Below are 26,017 nucleotides of genomic sequence, written 5' to 3'. Positions count from 1 at the left end.
CCTTTTATTTCCAAAATTTTAGAAAAAGTTGTTGTGAAACAGCTCTCTGCTGTTTTGGCCACACACAACATACTAGACAAATTTCAATCTGGCTTCCGTCAGAAACACTCTACAGAAACCGCTCTTCTTAGAGTGTCCTCTGATTTAATGATGTCTTCTGATGTGGGTAAATGTTCTGTTCTGGTGCTGTTGGACCTTACAGTGGATCACGCCATCTTGCTGGAAAGACTTAAGCACTGGGTTGGTATCTCTGGGAGCGCCCTGGACTGGTTCTCCTCTTATCTTTCAGATAGAAGCTATTCTGTGTCACTGGGTCCCTATTTCTCTGAAACCGCTGCCCTTTCTTGTGGGGTGCCGCAGGGCTCTGTGTTAGGTACAATTTACATTGTATATGCTTCCCCTAGGCCACATAATTAGGCAATTTGGAGATATACGTTATCATTTCTATGCTGATGACATCCAGCTGTATGTTTCTTTTAATCCGGAAGAGACTAACAAAGTGTCAGTGCTGCTCAAATGTTTGTCCTCCATTAAGGATTGGTTGGCGAACAATTTCTTGTAGCTTAATGAAGATAAGACCGAAGTCATTATTGTTGCTCCAGATACTTTAGCCTCCAAGGTTGTTGCCCAATCTTAGAAACCTTGGTGTTATATTTGATCAGAATATGTTTCTTGACCAACATATCAAATCACTAACCTGCACGTTTCTTTCAACTGAGAAACTGAGCCTTGGTTTCGCAAAGTGAACTTGAGATGATCTTTCATGGTTTTATATCATCCCGGCTTGATTACTGCAACTCCGTTTTCACTTGTCTCAGCAAGGCGTCCCAAGACCGTCTACAACTAGTCCAGAACTTTGCTGCTAGGCTGTTGACCTGTTGGTCCAGCAGAATGTCGCACATCACTCCTGTCTTATCCATGTTACATTGGCTTCCAATAAAGTTCAGGATCCAATTTAAAGTTCTTGTTCTTACATATAAAGCATTGCATGGTCAGGTGCCTGTTTACATCTCTGACCTGCTCCATCCGTACATTACTAACAGGTCACTCAGAATAGAATAGAATAGAATAGAATATCTTTATTGTCATTGTAACAGATACAACAAAATTAAGTGCAGTCCTTGTAATGCCAAACATCTATGAGGTAATATATGCCTAAATAAATGCATAAATAAAAAATGCTACTACTGCAAACATATTATATTAATACTAAAAACACATTGGAGACACACTCATACAGGCATCCACATTTAAAAATTGCACATAGCCCTATTGACATAGATCAGTGGTGGGAACTATACTTTAGCAGCTTTATTCAATGCATAAAAGCTGTTTTGTAGTCTGTTTGTTCTTGATTTCATGGGCCTGTATCTCCTGCCTGACGGCAGAAATTCAAACAGTGGGTGTGATGAGTCCTGTAGGATGGTTTTGGCCTTTTTGAGGCAGCGGGAGCTGTGAAGTTCTTCCAGGGAGGGGAGAGGGCAGCCAATGATTTTCTGTGCTGCCTTTATGACCCCCTGGAGCTTTTTCCTCTGTGCCACAGTGTAGCTTTGAAAACCACACACAGAGAGAGTATGACATGATGCTCTCAATTGAGCAGCGATAGGACACCCGCAGTTTTGGGGGGATGTTGTTCCTCCTGAGAACTCTCAGGAAGTACAGTCTCTGCTGGGCCTTCTTCACTAGCTCAGTGGTGTGGGCGCCCCAGGTCAGGTCCTCCATGATGTTGACTCCCAGGAAGCGGAAGTCAGAGACCCTCTCTACACAGGTCCCGCCTATGAGCAGCGGCTGGATGTCCGTTTTCTTCCTCCTGAAGTCCACGATTAGCTCCTTTGTCTTTGATGTGTTGAGGAGCAAGTTGTTAACTCTGCACCACGCTGCCAATTTCTCCACCTCGTCTGTGTAGTTGGACTCATCCCCCCTCGAGATGAGCCCCACTACCGTGGTGTCATCAGCGAATTTGACGAAGGTGTTGCCGTGGTGAGCAGGGGTGCAGTCGTGGGTGTAGAGGATATAGAGCAGGGGACTCACCACGCAACCCTGCGGGGAGCCAGTGCTGAGGCTGAGGGCCGTGGATGTATGGGGGCCTACTCTTACCCTCTGAGTGCGGTCTGTCAGAAAGTCAGAGGCAGGTAGAGTGTGGTATTCCAATGTCGGACAGTTTGGACACCAGTCTGTGGGATGTGGATGGGACAGTGAGCTGGGAGAGTGACTAGTTGAAGATCTTAGTAAAGACCCCCACTTGCTGGTCCGCACAGTCCTTCAGTGTGCATCTGCAGATGCCATCAGGGCCTGCCGCCTTCCGTGGGTTGACTGCCCGCAGCGTACGCCTCACCTCATGCTCCTCTACCGTGAGGATGGTGTCGCTGTGGGCTGCTGGAGGTGGTGTGGCTACCTCTGGTGGCTTAACCTCGAAGCGGGCGAAGAAGTGGTTCAGCTCCTCCGCCAGGGAGGTAATTGGTGATGTGCTGGATTCATTGCCACACCTGCCTGCTATTGTTGCTGTCCAAGTGGTCCTCGATCCTCCTCCTGTAGTCCGACTTGGCCTTTCGGATGCCCATCTTCAGATTGGTACATGCTGTGCTGTAGAGAGCCCCATCCCCTGATCTGAAGGCAGTGTTCCTCGCCTTTAACAGCTGCTGGACCTCCCTCGACATCCAGGGCTTCTGGTTGGGGTAGACCTGTATACGTTTGTCTGCTGTGACAATGTCTATGCAGTTTTTAATATAACACAGAACACTGTCTGTAAACATTTCCAGATCTGGATGTTCAAAAATGTCCCAACAGGTCCTGTCAAAGCAGTCCTGCAGCTGCTGAGAAGCTCCATCAGGCCATGTTTTAACAGTTTTTGTGATGGTAGGAGCGGTTTTCCTGCGGGGGGTGTATGCCGGGACTGAAAGCAATGACAGATGGTCAGACTGGGCCAGATGTGGTAAAGGGCTAACACTGTAGCCGCGCTTGATGTTTGAGTAGACCTTGTCCAGTGTGTTAGCTCCTCTGGTTGCACACTTTACTTGCTGATGGAATTTTGGGAGCACTGCTTTTAAGTCTGCGTGGTTGAAGTCCCCCGCAACGATAAACACTGCCTCAGGATACCTGCTCGGTTGACTGCTAATACTACCATTTAAAAGTCCGAGAGCTACATTAGCATTAGCATCCGGCGGAATGTACATAACAGTGATCAGGACAACGGTAAACTCTCTAGGGAGATAAATGGGACAACATTTGATAGTCACTTACTCCAGGTCCGGGGAGCAGTGACGGTCCAAAGTCACTGTGTTAGTACACCACAGGTTGTTGACATACACACACAGTCCCCTTCCTCTTCTCTTACCGGAGTTACTCGTCCTGTCCTGGCGCTGTGCTGTGTAGCCTGCTAGCTGGATAACTGAGTCCGGGATGAGTGAGTGGAGCCAGGTTTCCGTGATCAACAGGATGCAACTGCACTTGATGTCGTTTGTAGCGACCTGAAACCTCAGGTCATCCATTTTATTAGCGAGCGATCTTGCATTGGTGAGGAAGATGCTGGGAAGTGGTGGTTTGTGTGGCTCCTTCGTAGCCTTGCTAGCACGCCCCGGCCCTGCAGCCCCGCTTTTGTTTCCTCTCCCTGCGCCGCCTTCTCCGCCTGCCCGCTGGGATGGTAATCCACGGTGAGCAGGGGCACCTCGCGATGTCCGAAGGAATGTTGTGTGAGCGGTGAATAACAGAGGAAACGCTCTGTTCGCTGCAAATGCCAAACTTCAAGAGATCCTGTCGGCTGTAGGTGTTTTTCGCACAACAGAAAAACTGGATACAAAACATGTACACACACATTCGCAATAAGTACCGACAGGGAAAGCACTGAGCCGCTGCAACTACGTGCGCCGCCATGACACAGCCAGCCAGTCAGAAGCAAAGATTGATTGTGCCTCAGGTCTAGGATCACTGGTGGTCCCACGCACTCGTTTGAAAACTAGAGGAGACCGTTCCTTTGAAGTGGTAGCTCCGACTCTGTGGAACGCCCTTTCTATTAACTTACGTTCTGCAGTCTCAGTTGACGCTTTTAGAAAGCAGCTGAAGACACACTTGTTTCAACTCGCTTTTGTGTCGTGTGTAATTTTGGGTTTTTAGTCTTTTAATATTAATTGGAATTGTATTTGTTTTTGCTTGTTTATTTTCTGTTTTGGATCCTATTGTATTTTAATCAAATGTCTTTTGTGTGAAGCAGTGTAAAAGGTGCTATATCAAATAAAATTACTTACTTACTACTTACTTACAACTAATCACTCAACGAAATCCAGACTGTTTGCTGTACTGACTCCTAAATGGTGGAATGAACTACATCTTATAACTTATTCCCTGTTATATATTGTTCTTAAAGTATATTATTAATTTTCTTGTTTGTCAAGCAATTCTATTATATTAGCCATAGTTAATATTTAATAAGCTATTGCACTGTTCAATCCCTGCACTGTTCACTTTTGCACTACCACCATTGCACACACTCTACCATAGCACCTTATCATGGTCATTGCATCACATGGTCAGTCCATACCAGACCTTTGCAATCACTTCACAAATTGTTAACTCTTTAAATTGTGATTTTTATATATGTGAGATATATGTGTGTTTGTTGTGTTATGGTTGTCTAAGCTACTAGATGCCTACAATTTCCCTCGGGATGAAAGTATCTATCTATCCATCTATGAGCTCACTATTGACATCAGGATGGCCGAAAGCCTACACATCTTCCGCCGAAGGCTAAAAACAAACAAACAAACAAACAATATATATATATATATAAACTTAGCACAAAAATTAAGAACATTTGTGTTTGGTAGATTATTTATCTGTGGTAACAATGCTTTTTGGCAATAAATCTTATACCGTTGGAAAGCCTTAATTGGAAGTCACTTTGGATAAAAGCGTCAGCTACATGACATGTAATGTAATGTAATTGTCATTTGTGTACTTGCATGGACCATGTTTCTGTCCAGTGTCTGCTTTGTCTCACAGCACTTAGTGGATGAAATATCACTAAAATTGTGTGCTAAAATATATGGTTTTGGCTAAACCATGCCATGGAAGAGTAAAAATAAATGACGAACCATTTTGTTTATGTATTTTTATATTTTTATTTGAAGGACGAAATATAATTATGTTCCCATAATTACAGGAAACCTGGCAAAGTTATGGAATTGGAATTTCAACATAACAAAGTTATGTTGAAATTCCACATAACAAAGTTAGGCCTGGAGAAGAAATCATCTTGTATCTGTTAACATAAGATAGCTCTAATATCTGTCGGATGCGTGACAACGTTTTGTTTATCATCACATACGATTCTTAATTTTCTCATTCATGCTTGAAAGCCAGTTCCAGACTGATTTAACTGTTTGTAGAGTTTTTTTTCCAATCAAGACAATGTATTAACTGTGCCTGTAGGTTGAAGTATTTGTAGTGAATATGAACATTTCCAACTATTAAAGATTGAAAAAGTTTGCTGTTTAAGACTTATACTTAATAGTTAACATTTGGAGTCAAGTATACTGTACAGTTGTGTTAGTGTTTAAGGCTCTGTATGGTCATTGACATTTTATTTTCGGTCCATGAAAATGTGTAGGAACCCTGTGTTAACATAAATTTTCATGTTATTGTCAGGTCATTGTGCTATAGGCCTTGTATAAAAATAATCAGGGTTAAGGTTAGCCCTTACCCAGTTAACGATTCTGAGCTTTGGAGTTTAGTTTAAAATACTATTGCCACATAATTAAGAGAACACAGGTGGTTTTGCATTTTCTTGCCACAATTTATGGTTATAAAGATAAAACTATTGTTTATCCAGAAATTACACCGTTGGTGTTTCTTGCACAGATTGTACATGGTCCTTGCATCTCAATTTTCCAAATACCACAGTTGTCAGAGATCAGCCCTTATTACTGAACTTTAATTGAAAAGGTGATCATGCACTCTGTCTTTGTAAAGGGGTACAGTGGAGCACACTTAGTCCACATTATATGTTGCACTGATGAATTTACAAAAAAAACAGTCTTAAATTCTCTTTACAATGATGGCAATACTTTCTTGAACTTCAAATTGGACAGGAATCTTCGTATCTCTTTGGACTGCAAACCATAAATAATGGGGTTGAGGCTGCCAGGGATGATATGAAACATAATGCTACTGAGTTTCCTGTAGTCTGTGTACTGAGGGAAGCGATGCAGAACAATGTTAGACATTCCACTAAATGCCATAATCAGATATACAACCAGATGGGTGCTGCAGGTCTTCAAGGCTTTACTGTTCAAAGACTTGTTATTACTGGTGAGACACACTACTGCAATCTTAGTATAGGTGAGAACAATGCTGCCTATAGAACTTGTGAACAGAACTACAGTGAAAGCGAGGCCATAGACATTATTAATAGACACATCCTCGCAGGAGAGTTTAAACAGTGAGGCATTGTCACAGTAAGGGTTTTGGATCAGAGTCCTGCATCGGTTCAGCCGTATGGTCAGACCGAGCAGAATCCCAACCAACACAAAGGCCACTCCCCAGGCACAAACTGTCAGCTTGATCACCATTTTGTTGGTCATTATGGCAGCATAGCGCAGGGGATTGCAGATGGCCACATATCTGTCAAAGGCCATAATCATGAGCACTGTGTGGGAAGTGGTGCCAAACATGTGTGTTGTAAAAGCTTGGACCACACATTCATTATAAGTGATGATGCGCTCAGAGGGAGGACGCAACATTTCTAAAAGCAAACGGGGCACCATGATAGAATTTCCAAGTACATCATTTAAGGTCAGGTTGCAAAAAAGGACATACATGGGCTGGTGAAGATTTTTGTCAATGAAAACCAGAACAGCAATACCTACATTTGCTACAATTATAAACAGGTAGGAGAAAAAGAACAAGAAAAAGACAGGGTACGTAGACTCTTTTGAAACAATTAACCCCTCCAGCTGGAGTGTGTAGCTGTTGTAGGTGTAGTTTTCCATCAACCTGAAAACAACAAAACAATGCTTTAAATGTCACAAGTAATGTCCTGGCAATTTAGGTATCAAGAGATCACAATACTAGTGTGCAAACGATCACAACAGAAACATGCTGCCTTTCCCAGATATCAGTAAGACTGACTATATGCCAATATGGATAGTTCACATGTAGACATGTAGATCGGTAATGCTTACTCTGAATGTCTCTTGTTCCAAGCTTGTTTCTTATGTCTCCTGCTCATTGCTGATAATATCCACCGGAACTCTTTTGCAATGTTTTATAGACATGATTTAATCTGCAGGGGAATCATTTGCCATTACGTCAGGTAATGTGTGATGCAACATTTAGAAATTGTTATGCTGGCCATTGCAACTGTCAACAAGTTATAATGTCCATGTAAATGACCCAAATATTGTTTCTGTGGTTAAGTCATTTTCTGATGCTAATGCTCTAATAAGTCCGATCAGGGCTGACCTTTGTTACCTGTATTTATTTGAAGGACGAAATATAATTATGTTCCCATAATCATGGAAAACCTGGCAAAATTATGGAATTATTCAAATCTGGAATTTCAAAATAAAACAATTTAGGCCTGGAGAAGTCATGACATTTTTTTCGTTTTAATGAAATACATGTTTACAGTAATCTTCCATAGATAACCTTTAATGTAATGTATTATAACTGTTAATTTATGTTTTGTTTCTGTAAACATAAAGTAGCTCTGATATGTGTAGGATTCAAAATGATATCGGATTCACAAAAAAGATAAAGCAACATGACATTTTGTTTATCATTACGTAAGATTCCTAATTTTCTCCTGGCGTCCCATCTTTCCCTCCAGCTATGAGTTTATTTTAAAATACTATTGCCACATAATTAAGAGAACACAGGTGGTTTAGCATTTTATTAATATATGGTTATCAAGATAAAACTATTGTATTTTTCCAGAAATAATTCAGGTCATTGTGCTATAGGCCTTGTATAAATATAATCAGGGTTAAGGTTAGCCCTAACCAAGGTAACGATTCTGGGCTTTGGAGTTTAGTTTAAAATACTATTGCCACATAATTAAGAGAACACAGGTGGTTTTGCATTTTCTTGCCACAATATATGGTTATAAAAGTAAAACGATTGTGTTTTTCCAGAAATTACACCATTGGTGTTTATTGCACAGATTGTACATGGTCCTTGCATCTCAATTTTCCAAATACCACAGTTGTCAGAGATCAGCCCTTATTACTGAACTTTAATTTAAAAGGTGATCATGCACTCTGTCTTTGTAAAGGGGTACAGTGGAGCACACTTAGTCCACATTATATGTTGCAGTGATGAATTTACAAAAAAAAACAGTCTTAAATTCTCATTACAATGATGGCAATACTTTCTTGAACTTCAAATTGGACAGGAATCTTCGTATCTCTTTGGACTGCAAACCATAAATAATGGGGTTGAGGCTGCCAGGGACGATATGAAACAAATCATACTGAATTTCCTGTAGGTTGTGTACTGAGGGAAGCGATGCAGAACAATATTAGACATTCCACTGACCAACAAAATCAGATACACCACCAGATGGGTGCTGCAGGTCTTTAAGGCTTTACTGTTCAAAGACTTGTTATTACTGGTCCCACAGACTACTGCAATCTTAGTATAGGTGAGAACCGTGCTGCCTATAGAACTTGTGAACAGAACTACAGTGAAAGCGAGGCCATAGCCATTATTAATAGACACATCGTCGCAGGAGAGTTTAAACAGTGAAGCATTGTCACAGTAAGGGTTTTGGATCAGAGTCCTGCATCGGTTCAACCGTATGGTCAGACCGAGCAGAATCCCGACCATTACTAAGGCCACTCCCCAGGCAGAAACTGTCAGCTTGATCACCATTTTGTTGGTCATTATAGCAGCATAGCGCAGGGGATTGCAGATGGCCACATATCTGTCAAAGGCCATAATCATGAGCACAGTAAGACTAGCGGTAGCAAACATATGTGAGACAAAAGCTTGGACCACACATTCATTATAAGTGATGATACGCTCAGAGGGAGGACGCAACATGTCTAAAAGCAAACGAGGCTCCATGATAGAATTTCCAAGTACATCATTAAAAGTTAGGTTACAAAAAAGGACATACATGGGCTGGTGAAGATTTTTGTCAATGAAAACCAGAACAGCAATACCTACATTTGCTACAATTATAAACAGGTAGGAGAAAAAGAACAAGAAAAAGACAGGGTACGTAGACTCTTTTGAAACAATTAACCCCTCCAGCTGGAGTGTGTAGCTGTTGTAGGTGTAGTTTTCCATCAACCTGAAAACAACAAAACAATGCTTTAAATGTCACAAGTAATGTCCTGGCAATTTAGGTATCAAGAGATCACAATACTAGTGTGCAAACGATCACAACAGAAACATGCTGCCTTTCCCAGATATCAGTAAGACTGACTATATGCCAATATGGATAGTTCACATGTAGACATGTAGATCGGTAATGCTTACTCTGAATGTCTCTTGTTCCAAGCTTGTTTCTTATGTCTCCTGCTCATTGCTGATAATATCCACCGGAACTCTTTTGCAATGTTTTATAGACATGATTTAATCTGCAGGGGAATCATTTGCCATTACGTCAGGTAATGTGTGATGCAACATTTAGAAATTGTTATGCTGGCCATTGCAACTGTCAACAAGTTATAATGTCCATGTAAATGACCCAAATATTGTTTCTGTGGTTAAGTCATTTTCTGATGCTAATGCTCTAATAAGTCCGATCAGGGCTGACCTTTGTTACCTGTATTTATTTGAAGGACGAAATATAATTATGTTCCCATAATCATGGAAAACCTGGCAAAATTATGGAATTATTCAAATCTGGAATTTCAAAATAAAACAATTTAGGCCTGGAGAAGTCATGACATTTTTTTCGTTTTAATGAAATACATGTTTACAGTAATCTTCCATAGATAACCTTTAATGTAATGTATTATAACTGTTAATTTATGTTTTGTTTCTGTAAACATAAAGTAGCTCTGATATGTGTAGGATTCAAAATGATATCGGATTCACAAAAAAGATAAAGCAACATGACATTTTGTTTATCATTACGTAAGATTCCTAATTTTCTCCTGGCGTCCCATCTTTCCCTCCAGCTATGAGTTTATTTTAAAATACTATTGCCACATAATTAAGAGAACACAGGTGGTTTAGCATTTTATTAATATATGGTTATCAAGATAAAACTATTGTATTTTTCCAGAAATAATTCAGGTCATTGTGCTATAGGCCTTGTATAAATATAATCAGGGTTAAGGTTAGCCCTAACCAAGGTAACGATTCTGGGCTTTGGAGTTTAGTTTAAAATACTATTGCCACATAATTAAGAGAACACAGGTGGTTTTGCATTTTCTTGCCACAATATATGGTTATAAAAGTAAAACGATTGTGTTTTTCCAGAAATTACACCATTGGTGTTTATTGCACAGATTGTACATGGTCCTTGCATCTCAATTTTCCAAATACCACAGTTGTCAGAGATCAGCCCTTATTACTGAACTTTAATTTAAAAGGTGATCATGCACTCTGTCTTTGTAAAGGGGTACAGTGGAGCACACTTAGTCCACATTATATGTTGCAGTGATGAATTTACAAAAAAAACAGTCTTAAATTCTCATTACAATGATGGCAATACTTTCTTGAACTTCAAATTGGACAGGAATCTTCGTATCTCTTTGGACTGCAAACCATAAATAATGGGGTTGAGGCTGCCAGGGACGATATGAAACAAAATCATACTGAATTTCCTGTAGGTTGTGTACTGAGGGAAGCGATGCAGAACAATATTAGACATTCCACTGACCAACAAAATCAGATACACCACCAGATGGGTGCTGCAGGTCTTTAAGGCTTTACTGTTCAAAGACTTGTTATTACTGGTCCCACAGACTACTGCAATCTTAGTATAGGTGAGAACCGTGCTGCCTATAGAACTTGTGAACAGAACTACAGTGAAAGCGAGGCCATAGCCATTATTAATAGACACATCGTCGCAGGAGAGTTTAAACAGTGAAGCATTGTCACAGTAAGGGTTTTGGATCAGAGTCCTGCATCGGTTCAACCGTATGGTCAGACCGAGCAGAATCCCGACCATTACTAAGGCCACTCCCCAGGCAGAAACTGTCAGCTTGATCACCATTTTGTTGGTCATTATAGCAGCATAGCGCAGGGGATTGCAGATGGCCACATATCTGTCAAAGGCCATAATCATGAGCACAGTAAGACTAGCGGTAGCAAACATATGTGAGACAAAAGCTTGGACCACACATTCATTATAAGTGATGATACGCTCAGAGGGAGGACGCAACATGTCTAAAAGCAAACGAGGCTCCATGATAGAATTTCCAAGTACATCATTAAAAGTTAGGTTACAAAAAAGGACATACATGGGCTGGTGAAGATTTTTGTCAATGAAAACCAGAACAGCAATACCTACATTTGCTACAATTATAAACAGGTAGGAGAAAAAGAACAAGAAAAGACAGGGTACGTAGACTCTTTTGAAACAATTAACCCCTCCAGCTGGAGTGTGTAGCTGTTGTAGGTGTAGTTTTCCATCAACCTGAAAACAACAAAACAATGCTTTAAATGTCACAAGTAATGTCCTGGCAATTTAGGTATCAAGAGATCACAATACTAGTGTGCAAACGATCACAACAGAAACATGCTGCCTTTCCCAGATATCAGTAAGACTGACTATATGCCAATATGGATAGTTCACATGTAGACATGTAGATCGGTAATGCTTACTCTGAATGTCTCTTGTTCCAAGCTTGTTTCTTATGTCTCCTGCTCATTGCTGATAATATCCACCGGAACTCTTTTGCAATGTTTTATAGACATGATTTAATCTGCAGGGGAATCATTTGCCATTACGTCAGGTAATGTGTGATGCAACATTTAGAAATTGTTATGCTGGCCATTGCAACTGTCAACAAGCTATAATGTCCATGTAAATGACCCAAATATTGTTTCTGTGGTTAAGTCATTTTCTGACGCTAATGCTTTCATTTTGAAAAGTCCGAATCCCGAAGTAAAAGTACAGCCGCAAAACAAGAAGGAATAAGCTGTCTTATAGAGAACAAAGGCATACGTTAATATTGTTTAGCACCTGGCTGTTAGGGGCACAATGTATGTTAGTTTTACATTTCATTTATGTTACAATTGTTTGTATCTTGGGTTACTTTGTGGTGTGCCATTTTATGGTTTTGCCGAGATTGGAGAGTGACTTGAAGTTGGCGTTGCCTGGCTAATGTGCCTGTTACTTGAGAGATACTACATCGAAATGTATGTAAAGTAGAGCTGTCAATCGATAAAAAATGTAATCAAATTAATTACATACTCTGTGATTAATTAATCTAAATTAATCACATATATAATTTTTGCACGGTGCCTTAACGATGCCTGAACCAATTCTCTTTAAGAAAGTTAAAAAAAGAAAGAAAAAAAGGGTACTAAACAACAGTCGGCGACATTAAATAACGGCTTGTTTATTTCTAGGCCATATGGTCACAATTAAATGATTTAATAATAATGTAATAACTATAACAATAACTTATTTCACTAGTATATTGCTGATGAATGGCAAAAACAACCACAACACTGGAGAAGGGCATTTAACAATAACTTTAAATGCACCACAAAGCTGTAGGTTACCAGTTTCATTGAACGCGTCTGTGTTGTTTTTTTTTCTGACAAAGGCAGCTGCAGATTGTTCCGGTGTTGGAATCCTCTACAGTGAAATACAGTCACACTTTACACCGTTTAGCATTAGCTGTCAGCATTTTCCGTGTTTAATCCAGCTACTAGCTAACGTTAGCTGCTGTTGAGTGTAGTGTTAACTACGCAATGTTTCTGTTGCCTGTAACGTCCGTTTTCAGACCATCAGAGAGCAGCGCAGACATATCAGTGGCGCTGAAATGAGGAGCCAAAATTTGCGTTGCTATTCGGTCCGGTAGATACAGGTCGTTAAGGCACCGGTGCCGTATTAGCACCGGATTTCGTTACCCAACCATATTCAGGAAGAAGATTTAGTAATGTTATAAGTAAATGTTCCAATCAATGACAGCGCTTTCTCATCTCACTCCTTCATTTTACAGTTGAATGGTGGCTAAAACGGCTCCTGGTCAAAGTTCAATATGGAATGAATTAATCTGCATTCTTTTGACAGCCCTAATGTAAAGTAAAGGTGTTTTGTTTTTCTTTTGTTTGTTTTTCTCAGCTTTTACGGTAGTTCAAGGTGTATTAAAGGTGCTCTAAGCAATGTTGGGTGACGTTACTTCTTGTTGACGTTCAAAGTATTGTCAAACAAAACAGAGGCTAGCTCGCCCCTCCCCCTCCCTTCTGTGCTTCCTGAAACAGTCATCAACGCGCATTGTAGAAGTAGCCTACCGTGCTAACGCTGCTGCGGTAATGGCGCAACCAGCTCCTTCTTGTCGGCTATTGGCTGGAACACTGTTTGTTATGTTTTGTGGTGCAGGTTGGCGCAGTTTGTTTTTGTTGCTGTTTGTGGAGCCTGGGCTGTCTACAGAGACCGTGTTTTTTTTACAGTTTGTTCAGGGGACAGTCAGCTAGTGAATAGTGAGGAGATGTTTGCTGTATGTGACAAAAAATGTTGTGTAATGCGTAAAAAACATGTGAAATCGCTTAGAACACCTTTAAGGAATGTTGCAAAAGGACAATAAAGCTTTCTGAACCATCAGTTAACAGAGAGCCAGACCATTATTCAGCCGGGGACGCTACAGTAAACTTGCTCCAAGAATTATATACTTTGCTACTCTTAGACAAGAAAGAGTAAAGTTTGTGTCACCCTGTTCACCCTCCCTTGCATCAAAACTTCTCACTCATCTCCAGTCTAAATTATCCAACCTCAAACTTGGTCTTGTTCCAACCTCTTAAAATGATAGTTGTCTGGCTGGTGTTCTTTGCAAGTACATGGACGCAGAGGTTTCAAGCTAACGAAGTTTGATTTGACGCGCCGTTGTGTTCTGGAGTGTGTCAGCTGAAAATTGTGGCTCAGGTCAGGCTAGACTCTTCATTGTTGCTGCTTGCAACGCTATAGCATGAAACAACAAGAGAAAGCTGACCCCTTAGGTTTAGGTTTAAAACAACCCTGGCTGAGCAGTTTGATGAAGCTCTGGTGCCAATCATTCATGTAGCTCTTTAACCGGTCCCTGGAGCTGTGTGAAGTGCCCTCCTGCTTCTAATGCTCCACCATCATCCCAGTCCCCAAAAATCTCTCCATCATAGGCAAGGCAAGGCAAGGCAGCTTTATTTGTATAGCACCTTTCAGCAACAGGGCAATTCAAAGTGCTTTACATAAAACATTAAAGAGCAGTTAAAAACGATAACCTGATAACGACCTGAGAGGTCTGGGTGGTTCATAGTGTACTAGCAGATCAGAAATGTATTTTGGCCCTAAACCGTTTAGTGATTTATAAACCAGCAAAAGTATTTTGAAATAAATTCTTTGAGGTACTGGAAGCCAGTGTAAAGACTTCAGAACTGGAGTGATGTGATCCACTTTCTTGGTCTTAGTGAGGACTCGAGCAGCAGCGTTCTGAATCAGCTGCAGCTGTCTGATTGATTTTTTAGGGAGACCTGTAAAGACACCGTTACAGTAGTCAAGTCTACTGAAGATAAAAGCATGGACAAGTTTTTCCAAATCCTGCTGCGACATAAGTCCTTTAACCCTTGCTATATATTTTAAGGTGGTAATAGGCTGACTTTCTAATTGTCTTAATGTGGCTGTTGAAATTCAGGTCCGAGTCCATGACTACACCAAGATTTCTGGCTTTGTCTGTTGTTTTTAACATTGCTCAAGCTGAGCGCTGACTTTTAATCGTTCCTCTTTTGCTCCAAAAACAACCACCTCAGTTTTTTCTTCATAAAATTTAAGAAAGTTCTGGCACATCCAGTCATTAATTTGTTTAATGCACTTAGTCAGTTTTTGTATTGGACTATAGTCCCCTGGCGATAAGGTTATGTAAATTTGTGTGTCGTCCGCATAACTATGGTAATTTATTTTGTTGTTTTCCATAGTCTGAGCCAGTGGAAGCATGTAGATGTTAAACAGAAGAGACCCCAGAACGGACCCTTGGGGAACTCTGCACGTCATATTTGTATGCTCAGATGTATAATTACCTATAAATACAAAGTAATCCCTATTCTTTAAGTAGGATTCAAACCAGTTGTTGTACTGAGCCAGAAAGGCCAACCCAGTTTTCCAATCGGTCTAGTAATATGTCATGGTCGACCGTGTCAAATGCAGCACTGAGATCAAGTAATACTAAGACTAAATTTTGCCACTATCTGTGTTTAAATGGAGGTCATTAAAGACTTTAACAACAGCCGTCTCAGTGCTGTGGTGTGGTCAAAAACCCGACTGGAAGGCATCAAAACTGTTGTTCAGTGGCAAGAACAGGTTGAGTTGTTAGTTGTTGAAAAAACGCTTTTTCAATGATTTTACTTAAAAATGGAAGGTTTGATATTGGCCTATAGTTGCTAATCAGTGACGTGTCTAGATTGTTCTTTTTAAGAGTGGCTTAATGACTGCAGGTTTCAGGGCCTGTGGGAAGATACCTGAGAGAAGAGACGTGTTTACAATCTGTTGAAGATCTGAAGTCAAACAATTCGAGACATTTTTGAAAACGCCCATTGGTAGAATATCAAGGCAGCAGGAGGAGGTTTTTAGATGTTGTATAATGTCCTCCAGGTTTTTATGGTTGATCGTATGAAATTGTGTCATATTGGTCATTATTTGTTTTGCCTGGACACTGTGACAACACATATCCTGTACTTGATATGGAGGCACTGACTGTTTGTCAGAGGATTAAATGACTACAGGCCTGTCGCCCTGACGTCTGTGGTCATGAAATCCTTTGAAAGACTGGTGTTGAGCCACCTGAAGGACATAACAGGACCCCTGCTGGACTCCCTGCAGTTTGCCTACAGTGCAAACAGGTCGGCAGATGATGCTGTCAATATGGGAGTGCAATCCTGCACCACCTCCGATCCTGTTTGTGGACTTCAGCTCAGCGTTCAACACCATCATCCCTGAACTCCTACATCAGAAGCTCACCCAGTTCTCAGTGCCTGCCACCACCTGTCAGTGGATCACCAGCTTCCTGATTGACAGGCAGCAGCATGTCAGTCTGGGGATCATCTCATCCAAAACCCAGTCCATCAGCACTGGTGCCCCACAGGGGTTCGTCCTCTCCCCGCTGCTCTTCTCCCTCTATACTAATGACTGCACTCAAAGAACCCGTCTGTAAAACTCCTGAAGTTTGCAGATGACACCACCGTTATTGGTTTGATCCAGGATGGTGATGAGTCTGCTTACAGACAGGAGGTGGAACAGCTGGTCTAGTGGTGCAGTCAGAACCACCTGGAGTTAAACCCCAAGAAGACTGTGGAGATGACAGTGGACTTTCGGAGAAGTCCCCCCAACCACCATCCAGACGGACACAGTGTCCACTGTGGATTCCTTTAGGTTCCTGGGATCAACCATTTCACAGGACCTAAAATGGTCTCCCCACATTGACTCTGTCCAGAAAAAGGCCCAACAGAGGTTATACTTCCTGCGACACCTAAGGAAGTTTAATCTGCTTAAGGAGCTGCTGACCACTTTCTACTCAGCCATCATTCAGTCTGTCATCTGCACCTCCATTACTGTCTGGTTTGGGTCAGCCACCAAACGGGACAGGGCCAGACTGCAACGGACAATTAGGGCTGCAGAGAGGATCATTGGAGCTGACCTTCCCTCCATCCAGGACCTGTACCGGTCCAGGGTCAGGAAAGGGGCAGCAAAAATCTCTGCAGACCCCTTACATCCTGGTCACAAACTGTTCAACCTCCTTCCCTCTGGTAGGCGATACAGGGCACTGTTCGCCAAAACCGGCCGACACAAAGGCAGCTTCTTTCCCCAAGCAGTCACTCTGTTGAACGTTCAGAAATAGCCCCCCCACCCTTACACTGAACAAAGTCAATCAACACTGTCATCTACCTCATGTATATATTCAATCTTACAATTACAATATTGTTGGGTACACGTAGGGGTACAGATCAGATTATTGGCATATTATCAAAGATGTTTATCAATATTAATAAAGTTATGAATATGGTTATTAATAACTTTATCAAATCAACAAACAATCAAAACGGGGCACCACCCTGGAACTTCAGGGGCCAATATTGAACTGTGGAATAGTCTCATTTGTCAGTGGAAGGGTGAAATCCGAGCACTGACCTGTGTTTAACCAGCAATTAATACAACAAGTATACAAATAATCACAAACAACTGCTAATTAACGTATAGTAGAATTTATTAAAATCAAAATTATCAATGGCCAATCAATAATCCTTTGATCAATTAAAACCAATATACGTTTCTTTTAAGTACAACAAAACAAAGCAAAAACAAAACAGCATGTGGGGAGACCCTCTGTGTGTGTGTGTGTGTGTGTGTGTGTGTGTGTGTGTGTGTGGGTGTGGGTGTGAGAGAGCGAGTGTGAAAGAGTAGGGGGTGACGAGGTGTAGTCTAGCCAAAGACTACAAAAATGGCTACTCCTGTGAGCTGAACAAAACTGTTTCACCCCAAGAGGGCGGTATTGATAGGCTAGGCTAAGATTAGCCGTTAGCTCATTCAGTCTAAGCTATGTGCTACCAACAATAGGCTAGCTGCTAAGCTAACGTGTCTGCACGCGTGTGGCTGACCAGAGGGAGACACACAGGAGCGCAGAACTGTGGAGCGGTGCGCGCTCTGCAGTTTATGTGACTCGCTGTTGGCCAGCTGTTCACCTTAGCGCGTGTGTGTAACTAGCTATGTGTTCATATATGTGTGTGTGAGAGAAAGGTTAGAGAAGTAGGAAAGAAAGATATATATATATACTTGGATCTAACAGTACCTAAAACTCCTCAGCAGTGGGAGAAGCAGAAAGTAGCATTTACAGCCTGAACAAGCTAGCTACATATTCAACACAACATATCAACAATGCACCGTGATCAGAGTACATTCACAGAATAGATTTGACTCAGCGGTCACAATCCTAGATTAATACATTACACGCGCAGCAGTAGCGCTGTATTAATCAGATCACATTAATGGTAACACAAAGTAGCAGCAATAGCAAATTACTCATTAATAAAACACACTATTTATCTCTGCCCAGACGTAAGCCTTCTTACTGTGTGTTCAGTCCGTTTGTCCGTAGGTTTCCACGAAAGAAACGGGGGTCCGTGTCTACTCGTCAGCAGATCAGAGGAAGCTCTCCTTCCAAAAAGAGCAGAAGGAAGAGAGCTAGAGTCGACTTGAGAAGAAAAACGTTGTTTCCTTCTAGAGAATGTGTTGTTCTCTCTGCAGTTTTGAAACACGATGTGTGTTACAGGATCCAGTGGTGTTCTTCCAGAACACCGAGAGATAAATCCACTTTCTGCCAGAAAGTGGAAGTTTTGGCACAAGCTTGCGTGCTTCCTGCAGCAACGGGGTTGCTATGAAAGACGAAGATTTTTGGTGTCTAAGCCAGTTTTATAGTCTCAGGCCCCATGCTGTGTTTGGGGTCCACTGGTCCAATGGGAATGCAGGACCTCCTGGTGTTTCGGCCATTTTGTGCAGTAACACCTAGGTGCGACTTTTAGGCTGCAAGGTCTGCATGCAGGCTGTTGTTAGAAAATGGGTGATGAACCATCTTTCCTGAGGAGACCTGGATCGGAATTTTCCAAGTAGGCCTTCTTTGTCTCAGGCCCATTGTCTCTGAGCACATGTTGGCTGGAAATCCTTTGTTTGACAAGATAATGTTTAACTCACTCCTGGACGGTCCCAACAGTCCCCCTTTTGGTCTGAAGAGCGGGTTGAACCCCGATTTTCGGAGCAACCACGGACCGAACAGTTCATGGGAGAAAGGGTTAAACTGATAGTACATAGTCCATGCATTCCTGAGAATGGGAAACAGTTCACAAGTTCATATTGTTCATTGAGGCTGAGGCTAGTGTCTGGGCAGACAGTATGCTAAGGCAGCATCTGGGCAGATGACTTCTAACTGTAGCTAAACACAACATGTTTAAACAAAACACAATCCTTCAAATAATAAACAATGAATCATCCCTTGTACAATCATTGCTGCTGTTTCAATATGACATGAACTCAAAATATAGTGAAACAAAAATGAAGGAAGATAGGAAAGAAAAGTGAAGTAGTTAGGGATTAGAATTGGCGTTAGCCAGTGTATGTACATGTGACTGTGTGCATGTACGTTTTACTGTCAAGACAAACACTCAATACAGACTCTAGTCTGTATACATTCTATCTTCTGATGCATAGGTTAAAAATGAGTCCTATCTCTCATTCTTATGAGCTATCGAAATTTGGGATTGCACTGCCAAGACTACACGTCAGATGTACCTGTGAAGATTGCACAATACGGTTAGTAGCAGATTTATGGGTCTACACCGAGGTCCCTGGACACCAGGCCGGCTGGCATCCTTTCAAGGCTTGAGTTTGTTTCTCTACCAATGCTTCGCATTAAATCTCTCGCTACTCGCACCTGGGTTGTGTTTTCTGTGACATCTGACAGTCTAGAGCACGCAGTGTTTTTGAGGAGCAGAATGGAAAGTAAACATTAAAATGTTATCCTGAAAATAATTTTACTACCGAAGCTTTGAGGTAGTTTGATTACTGTTTGGGAAAGTTTAGGATGGAAGTGCATGTCAACAGAGTGAGGTGAGAGCATGCAGCTATCCCTATGACTCAACTGGTTTGCGTTTCTATCCTCTTGGGGGGAAAGCCTCCCTCCCCTTTTCCTGGGCGTGAGGACCGCCTGTTGAGTCGGTCTGGCTGAATGTGGGGTTCAGAAGCAGAACCGCCGCTGTCATGGTTGTGCCGTTGGGTAATGAGAAGCATTCAACCCACACGGTGAGAGTGCACGTGACAGTGAGGAGGTACTGGTTACCTCGCCCAGTTCTGGTAACTGGGCCGATCAAGTTTACCTGGAGGTGGGGACATACGTGTATGACCCCCTTTCCCTGGAGTACAGAGAAGGCGCCTGCTCCAGCCACCTTGAGGAGAGTCTGCTGGGACTCTGAAGGAAGACAGTGGTTTTGCTGTGCAAAAGCTGGAGGCAGATCAGGTGGGTGCAAGAAATGGTGCAAGTCTGGCCTGACGGCAGGGTTCTTTGGCCAAAGTGATATGGGCACATCTGTGGGTGTGGCGCCATAAAAGGGTGCACCTTCAACCATACAGGGGCAGTGCGGTGCATTGCTGTTGTTCAGCGAGCAAAGGAAAGGCCTGTGAGGGTTGGAAAAATCAAGATTGCCAGACTGCGGCAGCTGTGTGCTCACCGGCGGCAAGGAAGAGTCAGAGCCAGGATCAGGCTCTGGAAGAATCATGGCCATTTGCTCATGAATGACGGTGACTTGTCCGTCTGGGGCTGGCAGACTGCCTGCAGGATCAAGTGGCTTCAGGGTGTCGACCTGAGCCTGACTGTGTCCACGGTGGCAGTCAGTGTGTGGGCCCGGTCTCCAGTGGTTGTGACTGGTGTCCAAGCCATCTGTGTCACTTACACAGATGTGAATAGGATGCACAAGAGTCATCCTCTGGGGTGTGATATCGACCAAAACAGGTTTTGTGATGGGCGATTTATCTGGCAGGTAGCAGGGAATGCTACCACTGAATGCTACGGCTAGTACTGGTGTACTGTGGGGGAGCATTGTTTTAACGACTTCTGCTGAAGTGTTAGAATGTGTCTGACTTTTCCTGGAGATGCAGTCCAGCAAGGCTAGGGTGGTGACACCCCCTTTTGCCCCTGCTGTGGTATCTGTACCGTGGGCTTTGCCCTTGTGGGCAGGGTCTCCCCAGGACGTCAGGGGAGGGGCTTGTGAGGCACTAGGCGTCATGGTTTCAGGGAGCACTCTGGGCTCCTCTAGGTCCCCTCCCTGGTCTGGTTCTGCTGAATACAGACCTTGTTTTGGGGATGAACAGGTGTTGTCCAAGTCATCAGGAGCTCCCTCCCCCTTTCGTGGGGGCGGAGTCCAGGCAGAGCGTGGCTTTAAGCTACACAAAGTATCCATCGCGGTGGATGAAAGTTTCGATCCACTGTAACCGCACAGGGTTTGGAAGGTTTCTTCCTCTTTAACGAGTGGAGAAGATCTGTTTTCTTCAGGAAGCAGGATTTTGCAATCAGAAATTAGCTGCGGTGTCTCCTTGAAGAGTGGAGCACCTGTTTCCAGCAAACGGGCCGATAGAGGCTCTTGATAACTCTCAATTATGACCAGCTCTGACACCTCCCTACTGGAGTTCACTAGGCTGCTAGCCCTGGTCTCTGAGTAGACCGAAGTGACTGGAGGCTCCGAGGGGAGCCAAGTAGGTTCATCCAGGTCAGCTGGACCGTTGGATGTGGTAGGAGGGTCATGGTCAAAGGCAGAATCACGTGATTCTTGGACGTGCGAAGGTGTCAGCATACTTACCCGTTCCGTTGGGTCAAACTGGACACTCTTTCGGAGTCGGAGAGGATCATGCAGCCAAGGCTCGATCTGGCGAGTGCTCAGATCATGTTTTCGGAGCCAGCGGGGGCCGTTCGAAACATCAGAAGAATCATAGTCACTCAGGTGAGGACGGTTCCTCCCCTTTGGCAGTGGGGATGGAGTCTGATCAAAGCGGGATGGCGAGCTTTGTGGCTCGTACCGTTTGTCAGTGGACGGAACTCTGATTCTACCTGTGTTTCTCTGATGTTGCAAGAGATCCCTCCCCCTTTTGGCAGGGGAGTGGTACTCTCTCCTCCGAGGGGGAGGAGATGAAGAAGAAGAAGAGTCTCTCCTCTGGGAAGGTGAGGAAAAGGGTTTTCTCCACCGAGGTGATGGAGAAGAACAAGACTGGTGTCTCCGAGGAGGAGAACCAGAAGAAGATGGTGAACGGTCTCGTCTCTGGGAAGAGGAAGACAAGTGGGTTTCTCGCCGAGGTGGCGAAGAAGAAGAAAGGTGTCTCTGACTGTGAGGAGACAAAGGAGGAGGAGAAATGTCTCTCCTGTGAAGGGGAGAATAGAACGCTGTTCTTTGTTCAGCACGCCGGAGCTGTGCTGACAGATCGTCACGGCTCTCCTCTAACCGAGAGATCTCATCACGCCTGGCTTGGACTCTCTGTCTAAGCCACGCCGTTTTGCGCTGCTCAGCTTCATAGCTGTTCTGCAGCTGTGCGAGCTGTGCTTGGAGGACAGCGCGTTGCCGATGGGCTCTGCTCTGATAGATGAGCACCAATTGACCAAGCAAGCCTTGTATGGAAGCTTTTAGCATCCAAGATGGCTGTGCAATGTAAGCTAACAGTTCCTGGAGTATCTCATCGCAGGTAGCTTCATAACCTTCAAGGTTATCCCTGTCCTCTGAGGAGTCTAGGATGAGACAAGCGACCACATTCTGCAGGACTTTGTCGGTTGGCTCATTGGAAGTTCTCACTCCCAGCCTCTGGTAATCAAAGCAACTCATTTTTACCTCTTTAGTAAACAGATTGCTACCAGGGCTAAATTCCTTTTGTGGTGACAAAGGGAACTAACTGTGAAAAGGTTGATACAAGTAACACAGGTGAAAGGCTCAACCTGTAGTTCTTTTAGTTTTAAGTGTTGACTGCTAATTAAGCTAATTACTACAACCTAATCCTGTCAGGATGTCAGAGGTCACACACCTCAGGTGAGTAATAGCTGTTACTGTCAAAAATCAGAGTGTTAGTCAAGGATTTCAAGATCAAGTAGAGAACGCGAAAATGTTGTTATCTAGACAACAAAGAATCTAACCAATGTACACACTGAAAATTCACAAACCACAACTGAATGTATGCTTGGCAGGTTGCAGAAAAATTAATTTTCAAAAATAAAAATTTTCAACATTTTTTTTTTTCAAAAAATTTAAATTTATGAATTATGTATAATTATTGTAATAACGCTGGTATCTAACAGGCCTCACACGGGGCACCATTATGTTGGGTACACGTAGGGGTACAGATCAGATTATTGGCATATTATCAAAGATGTTTATCAATATTAATAAAGTTATGAATATGGTTATTAATAACTTTATCAAATCAACAAACAATCAAAACGGGGCACCACCCTGGAACTTCAGGGGCCAATATTGAACTGTGGAATAGTCTCATTTGTCAGTGGAAGGGTGAAATCCGAGCACTGACCTGTGTTTAACCAGCAATTAATACAACAAGTATACAAATAATCACAAACAACTGCTAATTAACGTATAGTAGAATTTATTAAAATCAAAATTATCAATGGCCAATCAATAATCCTTTGATCAATTAAAACCAATATACGTTTCTTTTAAGTACAACAAAACAAAGCAAAAACAAAACAGCATGTGGGGAGACCCTCTGTGTGTGTGTGTGTGTGTGTGTGTGTGTGTGGGTGTGGGTGTGAGAGAGCGAGTGTGAAAGAGTAGGGGGTGACGAGGTGTAGTCTAGCCAAAGACTACAAAAATGGCTACTCCTGTGAGCTGAACAAAACTGTTTCACCCCAAGAGGGCGGTATTGATAGGCTAGGCTAAGATTAGCCGTTAGCTCATTCAGTCTAAGCTATGTGCTACCAACAATAGGCTAGCTGCTAAGCTAACGTGTCTGCACGCGTGTGGCTGACCAGAGGGAGACACACAGGAGCGCAGAACTGTGGAGCGGTGCGCGCTCTGCAGTTTATGTGACTCGCTGTTGGCCAGCTGTTCACCTTAGCGCGTGTGTGTAACTAGCTATGTGTTCATATATGTGTGTGTGAGAGAAAGGTTAGAGAAGTAGGAAAGAAAGATATATATATATACTTGGATCTAACAGTACCTAAAACTCCTCAGCAGTGGGAGAAGCAGAAAGTAGCATTTACAGCCTGAACAAGCTAGCTACATATTCAACACAACATATCAACAATGCACCGTGATCAGAGTACATTCACAGAATAGATTTGACTCAGCGGTCACAATCCTAGATTAATACATTACACGCGCAGCAGTAGCGCTGTATTAATCAGATCACATTAATGGTAACACAAAGTAGCAGCAATAGCAAATTACTCATTAATAAAACACACTATTTATCTCTGCCCAGACGTAAGCCTTCTTACTGTGTGTTCAGTCCGTTTGTCCGTAGGTTTCCACGAAAGAAACGGGGGTCCGTGTCTACTCGTCAGCAGATCAGAGGAAGCTCTCCTTCCAAAAAGAGCAGAAGGAAGAGAGCTAGAGTCGACTTGAGAAGAAAAACGTTGTTTCCTTCTAGAGAACGTGTTGTTCTCTCTGCAGTTTTGAAACACGATGTGTGTTACAGGATCCAGTGGTGTTCTTCCAGAACACCGAGAGATAAATCCACTTTCTGCCAGAAAGTGGAAGTTTTAGCACAAGCTTGCGTGCTTCCTGCAGCAACGGGGTTGCTATGAAAGACGAAGATTTTTGGTGTCTAAGCCAGTTTTATAGTCTCAGGCCCCATGCTGTGTTTGGGGTCCACTGGTCCAATGGGAATGCAGGACCTCCTGGTGTTTCGGCCATTTTGTGCAGTAACACCTAGGTGCGACTTTTAGGCTGCAAGGTCTGCATGCAGGCTGTTGTTAGAAAATGGGTGATGAACCATCTTTCCTGAGGAGACCTGGATCGGAATTTTCCAAGTAGGCCTTCTTTGTCTCAGGCCCATTGTCTCTGAGCACATGTTGGCTGGAAATCCTTTGTTTGACAAGATAATGTTTAACTCACTCCTGGATAGTCCCAACAATATTGTTATTAATATATTACCATTGCACTGAACTGCCTTGCATTATATTTATATTTAAATGTTACATCTCAGACAATACTGATATTGCACTATTCCTTCCCTCTCTTCAATTGTTATTGTATATTTCTTATAAATTTGTAAATTCTATTGTATTGTTATACTGCATACTTAACAGTATTTTTTATATTTCTTACTGTCCTTTCTGTTTTCTATGCTTTATATGTGTTGTACTTTGAGAGCAAAGGTTAACCAGAGTTGAATTCCTTGTTTGTTTATGCAAACCTGGCCAATAAAGCTGATTCTGAACATGTATGCATGACACTTCCTTAATTCTTCATTCAGACACAAATCCCATCATTTGTTCCCTTTTATCTTCCGTCTGTGCAGAAAGTATAGAAGTACACGTTCCACCACAGACAGCATGTTTGTTTACTACTGTAGTCCAAGAAATGCTCTGATAAGTCTGTTCAGGGCTGACCTTTGTTACCTCCACTGGTGCATAGGAGCCCACGTTGAGTGTGTTCGCCAGGATCGAGCACTCGTGCCAGCTGAGCATTTGTCTTTGTCATTTGTGTTCGCGTACTTGCATGGACCATGTTTCTGTCTAGTGTCTGCTTTGTATCACAGCAGTTAGTGGATGAAATATCACTAAAATTGTGTGCTAAAATATATAGCTTTGGCTAAACCATGCCTGGTTTTGGAAGAGTAAAAATGAATGACGAACCATTTTGTTTATGTATTTTTATATTTATTTGAAGGACGAAATATAATTATGTTCCCATAATCATGGAAAACCTGGCAAAGTTATGGAATTATTAAAATCTTTGAAAGTTTTGGAAAAGTCATGGAATTTCAAAATAAAACAATTTAGGCGTGGAGAAGTCATTTTAATGAAGTCATGGAATTTTTTTGTGTTTTAATGAAATACATTTTTACAGTAATCTTCCACAGATAATCTTTAATGTAATGTAATATATCTCATAATTGTTTTTTTTTTGTTTCTGTAAACATAAAGTAGCTCTGATATGTGTAGGATTCAAAATGATATCGGATTCACAAAAAAGATAAAGTAACATGATGTTTTGTTTATCATTACGTACGATTCCTAATTTTCTCCTGGCGTCCCATCTTTCCCTGCAGCTATGCGTTTATTTTAAAATACTATTGCCACATAATTAAGAGAACACAGGTGGTTTTGCATTTTCTTGCCACAATATATGGTTATAAAAGTAAAACGATTGTGTTTTTACAGAAATT

The 26,017-nt window shown here is 42.3% G+C and overlaps 1 protein-coding gene and 2 pseudogenes across 1 annotated transcript; all 3 read right to left on the bottom strand.

Annotated features, from left to right (window-relative positions):
• Positions 1-6,041: 6,041 nt before the first annotated feature.
• Positions 6,042-6,986, bottom strand: LOC116060366 (olfactory receptor 146-like). The gene has a single exon (XM_031313901.1). The coding sequence runs from the start codon at positions 6,981-6,983 to the stop codon at positions 6,042-6,044; it is 942 nt and encodes a 313-aa protein (XP_031169761.1). The 5' UTR covers positions 6,984-6,986.
• A 1,358-nt stretch (positions 6,987-8,344) lies between these two features.
• Positions 8,345-9,285, bottom strand: LOC116060365 (annotated as a pseudogene).
• A 1,360-nt stretch (positions 9,286-10,645) lies between these two features.
• LOC116060364 lies at positions 10,646-11,586 on the bottom strand (annotated as a pseudogene).
• Between the last annotated feature and the right edge of the window lie 14,431 nt (positions 11,587-26,017).

The sequence above is a fragment of the Sander lucioperca genome, chromosome 13 (genome assembly GCF_008315115.2).
Source record: "Sander lucioperca isolate FBNREF2018 chromosome 13, SLUC_FBN_1.2, whole genome shotgun sequence".
Lineage (NCBI taxonomy): Eukaryota > Metazoa > Chordata > Actinopteri > Perciformes > Percidae > Sander > Sander lucioperca.
This window is presented reverse-complemented; position numbering and strand designations above follow the sequence as displayed.